The 10,526-nt window shown below is 35.1% G+C and overlaps 2 protein-coding genes across 4 annotated transcripts; one reads left to right on the top strand and one right to left on the bottom strand.

Annotated features, from left to right (window-relative positions):
• Nucleotides 1-1,162: 1,162 nt before the first annotated feature.
• LOC129579344 (ran-binding proteins 9/10 homolog) lies at nucleotides 1,163-8,646 on the bottom strand. 3 transcript variants are annotated; one of them, XM_055469374.1, is made up of 11 exons: nucleotides 7,420-8,646; nucleotides 4,383-4,738; nucleotides 4,105-4,289; nucleotides 3,914-4,026; nucleotides 3,669-3,820; nucleotides 3,343-3,542; nucleotides 3,089-3,246; nucleotides 2,936-3,007; nucleotides 2,693-2,835; nucleotides 2,466-2,577; nucleotides 1,163-2,347 (listed from the first exon to the last, which is right to left on the bottom strand). In XM_055469374.1, exons 1-11 carry the CDS (start codon nucleotides 7,598-7,600, stop codon nucleotides 2,208-2,210), a joined length of 1,812 nt encoding a protein of 603 aa, XP_055325349.1. In that variant the 5' UTR covers nucleotides 7,601-8,646; the 3' UTR covers nucleotides 1,163-2,207. The 3 variants fall into 3 exon arrangements, with proteins under 3 accessions (XP_055325349.1, XP_055325350.1, XP_055325351.1); XM_055469375.1 differs by having other exon boundaries at nucleotides 2,693-2,832; nucleotides 7,420-8,644; XM_055469376.1 differs by lacking the exon at nucleotides 7,420-8,646 and adding an exon at nucleotides 5,601-6,274.
• Nucleotides 8,647-8,678: 32 nt separating this feature from the next.
• Nucleotides 8,679-10,207, top strand: LOC129579345 (SAP30-binding protein). Its single transcript, XM_055469377.1, has 5 exons — nucleotides 8,679-8,990; nucleotides 9,054-9,558; nucleotides 9,651-9,780; nucleotides 9,874-9,977; nucleotides 10,044-10,207. The coding sequence occupies exons 1-5, from the start codon at nucleotides 8,874-8,876 to the stop codon at nucleotides 10,091-10,093; spliced, it is 906 nt and encodes a 301-aa protein (XP_055325352.1). The 5' UTR covers nucleotides 8,679-8,873; the 3' UTR covers nucleotides 10,094-10,207.
• Nucleotides 10,208-10,526: the final 319 nt, after the last annotated feature.

Genomic DNA, 10,526 nt, shown 5'->3' with positions numbered 1-10,526 from the left:
AATTCAAAGCTAGCTACTATTTAAACAGAGAAGAAACCGCTTATGAAAAATGATATCAATGCTGTGTTGTTTTGAAGAAATAAATGAGTACCACTGGAATTTGCATCGTAATGCATCAATAAAGCATCGGCCAGAATAACTCTCACTTCCATTTTTGGTTTATAAAAATTATATTTTCCAATATGATTGATTCAGAATTATCTTTTGAGATAAGTTGATGTGACTTTTCTATTTCAGTCGTAAGATCTCATCTCCATGTTTTTTTTTGCTCGATTGTGAGCAATGGATGTGCCGAAAAAAACGAACATAGGCGCAATGTCGAACGTAGTTTTTTCTAGACGAAAAATTGATCTCATTACAGCCACTTGCCTGAATTAGCCAACAAAGTACATATCTAAAATTGCCCCCACACAGCTATCCATTGAATAATTTTATAGCAAGCTGTTTTTTTTATCGAATCACAAATGTTCACCAATATGTCGAGCATCCAATAAGTGGACGGTAAATTTTCAATTGAATATTTTTCAAAAAGGGTGCGGGTCGCGATCGACTTTTTGCGGCAACTGGTTTTATCTCGGCCAAAATTATAGGAAAACGGCTGAAATCTTTACCACATATAAAAATAAGTATTCAATTAAATAGAAAAATGTGTGATTTATGCTTAAAAATGGAACTGACAGTTGAACCCGTGAGCATAAAAACGACTTATTAAACAATCGCCGAACAAAACGATACAAGAAAAAACTACCAATAAAACACACGTTAAAAACGTAATACAGCAGGACGGTACCGTTCAAAACGAAACTCCACTGTGCTACACATTACCGCTGTGGTACGTTTTGTTCGGTAGTTTTTTCTTGTATCGTTTTGTTCGGCGATTGTTTATTAAGTCGTTTTTATGCTCACGGGTTCAGTTGTTCTGGCCGAATCTGCATGTAAGACAGTAAATACGGTGGTTCAGAATGTGAATTTAAAAGTCGACTGAAAATTGCTATTTTTACACCAACAAAAAAAATGTGAGTAAATAAACAAATCGGCATTGGCTGATTCTGACTTTGTCTATGAAAAAATGGCTAAATTATCGCTATTACAACAAGAATAACAAATGAAAATCGTCTCCACATGACAATATATCTTCTACGCAATTAAAAACAATTTGGTATTAATTTTTACGAAAAGATGAGAAAGACATTTATTTAATTTGTTTCTGTTGCTCTTTCTTTAAATAGATGGATTGTTTTGCTTCAAACGTTTTCGTTGTCATTTTTTTTAGATTGTTATTGTTTCAATTGAATAATTCATTTTTTTGAATAAACAAAAACATATTCTGCGTTTTGATATATTGATGTGAAAATAGAAAAAAAAAAAAACAACAAAAAACATCAAGAATTTACTTTTCAAAAGCATTTTGTCTGTTATCAGAGTTCATTTAAAAATGAGCAATTTCTACATTTGAGTTTCTTTTTTCGTGATCCGGTTACATATTGTTTGAAGAAAAATCCAAACGTTTTCTCATCGATGTGGTGGTTTTATGTCTTCGTCGTTGTCGACGTCAATTTGTGGATTTCCATGTGGGAGAGAGGTTCAACAAAAATCAAATCGTTTAAAGAAGAAACCTATTTCGTAAGCTACACTAACCATGCAAAGCGAAGGAGAAATGAGAATCTGGGCTAGACTAAACACATCTTGTTTCCGCTAAGTAAACGTAGATTTTTTTTCTTTACTGTTCAACGCAAACCAATACAACTATATACTTTTCATTTTTGTTTTCAATAATATGAAGAGAAATTTCTGGTAGAGTTTGTTTTTCTTCTTGTTGTCAAACACATATTTACGAAATGTTCTGAGTTTTGTTCTCTCTCTCGTTTTCTTCGTGTGTTTCTTGGAAAATTCAACGAATTAGAAAAAAAAATAGAATTAAAAAATCTGCTTTATCCGTAATGATACAATATTACAATAAATTTAAATCTTGATTCGCATCGTTTCCAAATATTTTTCTCTTTTTTCCATTCTTTATTTCGATCTGTCGATCACTTTGTTCTACTAGAAAATAATATGCTTTTCTTGTTTCTTCTATTTTTCACATTTTTTGATGCATCATTTAATTCATCATCTTTCTTTTCTTTTTTTAAGTTAAATCATTATTTTATCTTTTTCATTTTGAATACAAAAACACGAATTTAAGCAACAACAGCGAATAACGACGGTCATTGAGATGAGTCCAAAATGGAATCGATGCTGGCAAACGCACAGCTACCGATTGAAGAGCTTGCCATCAGGTGCAATAATTCGCAGGCATGTGCTACACATACTTCCAACGGTGGTCGCCACGAGTAGTTCATTGATTCTACATATGCACGAAGAGACGAGGGAGAGAATGAAAAAAAAAGAAGAACAATTAGATATTTGATTAGCATTTTCGTGTCATTCCTATTAACTGTATGCCATTTCAGTTTCGGCCTTACCTAATATGGCAGAGTTTAATGCAGCACAAACAATTTCACGCCGTGAAGGGCACAACTGCCATCCCATCGGACTAGACCAAGGATTTGAATAAGCTAACAAACTAAATGCGTCCTGTGAAATCGAAAAAAAAAACGTTATTAGTATGGAATTAAGATAAGGAACAGAAGATGCTAGTCGAATTGCAAGTCTTGTTTGCATTCGCCAATTTGGCCCTTGGATTGCTTACTTCTAACATTTTACGGTTTGTTTCATTTGCGCCATTTTCTTTTTCCAGCCGTTGACTCATCTGAAATAGCTCACGACCGAATTCGAGCATTCGTTCGACACCTGATTTGCTCGTCTTTCTATTTGGTATCAGGTCCACGTCTACTTTGGAAACAAACGGAACAATTGGTTATTTTCAATTCTATTTGCAATGAATGATGCAAGGAAACAATAGCCAAAACAAATGGAATGTAATACTATTTACCCATATCTTCGTCTGTGTCTATCGATGAATGGTTGATGCTGCTGCTATCTGTTCCATTTTTATGGCTATTACCTACGAAAAGATAAATAAAAACAGTTTCGGTTGTTATTCGCTGTCCAAACGGAAAATCGCAACGTTTTTTTTGCCACTTACCATTCGTTACATTATGACCATTTTCCATTTCGACATCATTGCTGAAATCGTTGTTGTTTGCTGTGTTGATTTGGTTATTCAATTGAACATCGTCGTGATTGCAATTGTTTTTCAGTGGTTCGCAGAGGTGCTCTAAACTATTTGCCGCCGAAAAATTACTGAGAAAACGGATGAGACAAAAATCACAATTTTAATATTCGAATTGCTTAGAAAATCTCGTCTCGATTGCAATGTATAGAGTGATTGATGCTTACTCAATGTTATTTATATCGGGATTGTCGTTCATTGTGGTTGGTGACTCGCTGATTAGGGGACCGATGTTGTTATTTATATTGTTTGCGTTATTATTTATACCGTTATTGTTATTTGTTTGTGATCCATTTTGATAGGATTTCGTTGATTGAATCACCGATGTTTGGACTGGATTGCTTGTTGTTGAACGAGATGTGCCATTCTGCAAATGAACACGGACAAAAAAAAAAATACATAACAGAGATAAGAATGAATTCGGTTTTTGTTTGTTTTGTCTGGAAGATAAAAATGAATTCAATTCAATTCGATGTTTGACTGTTGAATTCACCTCGAAATCAGATCCATTAACCATTTCGACGAATTGTCTGCACTTCAGCATGAACAGTAGATTTTGATTGTTTTCTAATAAACCGGGGTAGGAACGAAGTGTGTGCTCGATTGCAAGCCCCATTCGACCGCTCATAACAAGTTTTAAGATTTCTGAAATCACAATGAACACCAATTGATTAAGAGAAATTCGAAAGCATGGCTCCACTCAAAAATTCCAAACTGATACATGGTTACTCTTCTTACTTTGACGGGTTTTTATTGAAGTCATTTCTTCATTAAGATTTTGTTCGGTTGCTTTTGCAAACGATTCAGCTGTCGAACTGTAGCCGTGATGAACTAAATAGGATGAAACCATTCTGTCGAGTGAGAAAATAGAAAGAATACGAAATTAAAACCATGTTTCATGGGAAATAAATGAGCAATGGTGTACAAACTTATTTAAGATTATAGTCCAATCGCCTTGATCATCGGCCAGTGGAAACTTTAATATGGAAGCTTTTGTTGACTCTCTCAATTCTTTGAGCATATCTTCGATATCAAATACAAACGGCTGCTGTCCGAAGTTTGCGTCAACAATTTCGCCGGGTGTCTGTAGTCCAACCGTTGGATACAATTTCGACTATATGAAGAAAAAGAAATTGGGAAAATAATCGTCAGAATTGCGTACCAAAAAAACGAAACGATTTGAGTTTGAAGTTTAAAAGATACGTACCGGTAGATCTTGGAATGCGATGCCAAGATTGTGACCATTCTTCGTGTAGAAACATGTGTTTGTGACTAAATTAACGCCACAACCGATGATATCGTCGGTGGTAAAAGTGGGTCCGTAACTTTTACCATTGCCAGACGATGAGAATGAGTTGCCATCATCGCCGTGATAGCCGTATGATTGTTTGTCCCAGCCAGGCAGCCGATTTGATTTGAAATTCTGTGCGGTTAAACCGATTCCCATGTAGCCATCGCGACCTTTCGATATGATTTTCACTTCGAAGTAGTATAGACCACAGGCCGCCGGAATCGGATATGGTGTACGTACGGAAGCAGCATCATTGTGTGATTTTCCAACACCTAATTTATGTTCGGAAAATACGGGGAAAATAAATAGACATGCATGAAACAATCATTGTCTTTTGGTTGTTAAATCACCATTGCCTCATTTGCCCAATTCAATGTTCCAGTTCAGTTCTTGTGCGTTTGAAAGTAAAAGTGTGCCAATAATTGAGTTCTTCTGAATAATCATTAGTTTTATTTGATTTCATTTAGAATCAGATTGGCTCAGTTCTTTATTCGATTCCATTTCGCTATCGATGCGATTATTTGATCGATTTTCGTTTTATGGTGCGGTGAAAATCAATAGACCGAAACTTCACATCCATAATAAATTGTTTGACTAGAAAACAATTTGCCTTCGACATAACATGCATGACTGCCGCGTTATGCATTCCGATGAAGGAAACATTTTGTGCATACACACACACTTTGGCACATTCGTACTCGTACTTGAATGTCGAGATTGTGTTTTGTGAGTTGTATCGATTGAAAAAAAAGAGCCAAACAATGAATTCACGAAAAATAAAATCCTTGCCATCTACTCGAGTGTTTGTGTGTACGTCTGTCTGTATGTGTGTGCGTTATTTAATCAGCCGACAATGAAATAATCAATAAACGCTTTTTGGTTGCACCGAATGAACAGACCTTTTCGGTGAACGACATTCAGAAGAAGTCATCCGAAACGAAAACAATACCTATATTATTAATCACAAGATAAATATTTTCGCATGAATCAAGTTACTATGAAAATAAGATGTATTTTGCCCCCTTTGATGTGAACGCATAATGAAACGAAACACAGAAGAACTTAAAAAAAAGAAGGTTAATTGAAGCACCCTCATCAAAAAAGATAATTGTAAAATGTTGCAATTAAACTTACAGCCGTAGCAATGCAACTCCAATCTCTTTCCTGGTCTCTCTCTCTCTCTCTCTCTCTCTCTCTCTCTCTCTCTCCCTTTCGCCATCTCTATTTAAAATATGCATCCATTGCAACGCATATCAAATGCAAAAGATATTGCAGATATTGCAGTGTGAACCTTGGAAAAACAAATCTAACAAATCCGAAGGTTTGTGTAGAATTTTCTTGCTAATCAAAATACCTTTAATCATTGTATTTATCATACAAATAAATGCCTAGACAGATACTCTTATTCCATATCCATCTTTTTCCCATTTTCTCTGCTGGAAGACAGACACATTTGTGCAAATACAAGTGTGTAGCAAATAATAATTTTCGGCCAATTTGGTGTGCAATGCTGCGACAAAATCGCCATTTCATATCAGCTGCGAAAATCGGGATAAGATTTTTGCATAAACACCATGACAATTGTAAGTGTCTCTCTATCGTATTACACATATAATTTTTACTGCAGAATCATCTGCTGCTACACAATTTCAATATGTATATTTTGCACTTGTATGCTCATAACTGTTACTGGTAGTGAGATATTGTTATTGTTGTTGCTACTGCTGCTTGTGCTCATTTTGTTCACAGCACAAAGAAAGGCGATTTGCGCACGATTTTCAAATCGTTTTTTTTTCTCTGTTGCAATTTTTGATGTTGCGAAAAGAAAATTTATTTCTTCTGAATTTCTCATTTGCTATTTTTTTTTTTGGATAATTATACGGAAACGAAATAATTGCAAACAAAATGCGCAAAAAATGGACGCTCACTTCACGCGAAACCAAAGCAAAGAAAAAAATAATCATTAGAAAAAAAACAAACGCAATAATGAATATATAAAAAACAAAATCAAAAACAACTCTAATAAAACGATACACACAATAATAAATTAAAAGTGAGCGTGAGCGTTAATACGAAAACCTTGTACGACGACGACATTCGATGCGCGTTTTGATGAAAATCAGCTGATAGAGAGGGAGAGAGAACGTATATACATATATATATATATATATATATATGTATTTCTTTTATTGAAACTTCTATTCCTTTCTGTCCATTTTTTAAATTTCCTCTCTCCGTCTGAATTTTTCCGATAATAATTTACGCATTTGATGATTTGATTTTGCATCCAATTGATATTCACAAAATGAGAGAAAATCGCTTTTGATATAAATCGCACTATTTTTTTATTGTCTTCTTCTTCTTTTTTTTCTCTCTCAACAATAACAGCACTTGAATTCATTTGCATTTGCATTCAACGCAACCAAACAATATTTTTCGTTGAGCACTTGAGTCTTTGTTGTATGATTGGTGTTCCTTTTGTATCTAATATAACGGACGATTCCGTTGTGACCTTTATTTAACTGATCAGTTTTTCATGCATTGACACGAGAAAAACAAAACGTAGGTAAAATTGTATTTGCAACGATGTGTAGTTGAAGGCGATGTGATTATATGTTTTTAGGTGAAAAACGTTTTTTTCGTTCCTCTAATTTTTCCAAATGCAATGACGGAAATATTGTTTATATTCTCGTTGTTGATCCGTTGATTGGCAATGAGGGAAAATACTGTGAATTTTATATATATATAGTATATACTTGGAATGTGGCACACATCTCACACAAAAATCGGAGAAGCAGTAAAAAAAATGCGTCAGACAGAGAACAGAACAAAGAACCGAAAACTCAAACAAAACGGCACAAGAAATTTGGTATATACATTTTTTTTTCTGCTGATTTCGAGGCGATTTTTTTATTTTATTTTTGATGAAGAAAAAAAAATGGTGCATAAAAACCTTTGTAATGAACACGTAAATTATTTTGGGTCAGTCCAATCGAATTACACTTCTCTTGTGAGCTCCATGATCGAGGTAGTGGCGTCAATTTTTCGTCAACATTTGGATATAATAATTTTAGACGATCCACTGGCTGACCAGACATATCTTTTTCGCTTGGATTGATATACGTTGAATCCATCTTTGTTTTAACAAAAATTTTCCCGTCGCTGAATATGAAAAGATTGTGTGTGTTTTTTTTTTATTTTGAAAATCTCATCACTACACTTGATGTAAACGTTGTTTGTCAGCCATTTATAATTTTATATTGATGAAATTCAGTTTTTGCTCGTATTTCTTTGTGTAACTGTGATGCACATACAAATGAAAAACAAACTTCATCCAGTACACACAAACTAATACAGAGTCAAAACACACTTGGGCCTCTCGCTCTATCTTTCTTGCTCTTCTCCCTCTTTCTCTCTTTCTTTTGCTGTGTGTCTCTTCGCTTGCTACGCGAACCAACGTACCAAACGAACAGAATGAACAAAACGATACGTTTCTCTCAATGTTTCTTCTATGCTTATTGCGTATGGCGAACCAAAACTCAATTCAGTTTACTCAGCTCACTCACTCACTCAGTCCTATGGCCCCAACAAATCAATGTGCACAAAGTATCTTGCCTTTTGCTTGTGTATAGAAAATAATGTGCTCGCTTCACAATGTATACACAAAATAATACAGCGAAAGAGAAAAAAAAACAACAACGAGAAGAATGAAGAAGAAGCACAATAACACAGCATGTATACCGTAGTTTTGTGCTGATGATATGCGTCCTGTCTCTTTTTTGCAAACTCATTTAACGTGACGCAGTATTTTCATGCTATCACTTTTTTCGTTTTATCACATCACTATTCAAGCATTGAACGAAGTAGGAAAGCAAAATCCCACTGTGGTGTGCTACACCACAGCAATACATTCAAACACGAATATACACATCCCTCCATATGATGGATTATCATACAGAAATTACCCACTTAGTATTGCCATCTCGATTCGGTCAAAACTGCACAAATTCAATCACAAAACTTGAAAATAGTTCGCGAAATTGCTTCGAATATTATTGTGAAAATTTCAATGTATCCCATGATCATTTCATTTCTTTTTTGGAAACATTTTCCGAAATTTATATACAGATTTCATGAGACATTTGTAATTCAAACGTCTAACACGCTTATCATGTCAATGGACAAGTTGAAATCGAGATGGCGGCACATACCGCACAAGTCAACAAATGTCAAAACAACAATTCTTGCATTTTTCCAAACGTTTATTACTTCGTTGATTTGTTTTGGTCTTGTTTTTTCCCGAAATTTTCGCCTGAAAAGTGTGCAGTTGCATTTCATTTTTCAGAGAAATATCTTCCGCAATTGTCATTATCACATTAGTTCCAAAGTGTTTATTATTAAAAAAGAATGTCGAACAATCCATCCGCTTTGGCATCGCTTACACATTACACGGATTCGGAGAATGAAGACGGCCACGATTCGGAAGAAAATAGTCCACGGACAGAAGATTCCAACGAATCACAGGTAGGGAGTACGACAATTCTCAAACACACCACGTCAAACTGACGAATTGTATTTGTTTTTCAGGTAATATTCCCGACATCGTCGAAACCATCAACGCCGGTGAAAACGCGATCGGTGAATTCGACGCCGTCAAAAGTTGAGGCAAAGTCTGGACTACGACTTGTTAGCTATCACGACGACACAGTCATATCAGATGATGAAAATGACGATGATTCGCCAAATCATGAAGATTTTGAAATGGAAACATCTGATTGTGAGGCCGAGGCTGAAGCGAATGAAAACAATGAAAACGAAGAGCCTACCAACGAACCGAAACGTGATCGTGTTGCCGAATATGGATTCGCTTTGCCGCCGGAACCAAAAAGCAAATGTCCACAAGAATTACAAGATAAAATCACAAAAATGTACGAAAAAATGCGAACCAACAACATGGACATGAATAAATTGATACAGGAGCGCAAAGAATTCCGTAATCCAAGCATTTATGAAAAACTCATTCAATATTGTGATATCGACGAATTAGGCACGAACTATCCACCCGAACTGTATGATCCAATGCAATGGACAAGTAAGTTAACACAATTCGATCACTAATTTTGAGAGTTAGGCATTTCGATTTGAATCGCATTTTGCTCATTTGTTTACTCTTTTTGGACACAGACAAGGAATCATTCTACGAAGAATTGGCTAAAGTACAAAAAATCGAAATGGATAAACGGGAAAAAGAATTCAGTAAAAGTGAAATGGTACAAGCGGCAACAAAAAAAGCGGAAGAAGAAGCAAAGAAACGGTATTTTGTGGATTGATTGATTGTTCAATTGACCTTTCTATTATCGCCAAGAACAGAAAAAAAACAATTTTGTCTGGTTTTTGTTTCAATTAGGAAATCGAAATGGGATCAACCGGCACCAAGCGCTGTGGTAATGCAACAGGCAAACGTTATCAAATCATCCGGACTAATAACAACAAGTATAACTGGAACCAAGGGTAGTGTGAAAAAATATAGCAAAGATTATATGTGTATTTCTATATTTGTACGTCTATTTTTTTTAGGTACTGTGATATCAGCGTTCGGTTCATTGCCTAAAAAATCGAAACCCTAATTTCTGTCAACATTCGAATGAAAAAAACTATAAATGTGTGTGTGTTTGAAATAATTTATAAAACATTGCGCTTAAAAAAATAGACGAAATAAATTTGTATACAGAGAAAACGAAGCCAAAAATGATTTATTCCCTTGTGTCTGAAATGGGAGAGAGAGAGAGAGAGAGAGAGAGAGAGAACTTGCTGTTTGGCATATATATTGCGGCCAAATTTTTTCATTTTGAAATACTGAATGATAAACGGACATATTCTATCAAATGTTATCTTCCCGGTCATATTGAACATATATGATGCGATGGTCGAGACACGGATTTAATGCCAACAATTTTTTGTTGTTTCTTCCTCGTTTTTCTTCAATTGCTCATGATTTTTGGTGACATTGATCCATTTTTCATGTGCCGCTGTAAATTCTCCGTCTTTTTTGCGTTTAGC

The sequence above is a fragment of the Sitodiplosis mosellana genome, unplaced genomic scaffold (assembly GCF_009176505.1).
Source record: "Sitodiplosis mosellana isolate CC-2019 unplaced genomic scaffold, AAFC_SMos_1.0 Smas_scaffold_6226, whole genome shotgun sequence".
NCBI lineage: Eukaryota > Metazoa > Arthropoda > Insecta > Diptera > Cecidomyiidae > Sitodiplosis > Sitodiplosis mosellana.
This window is presented reverse-complemented; position numbering and strand designations above follow the sequence as displayed.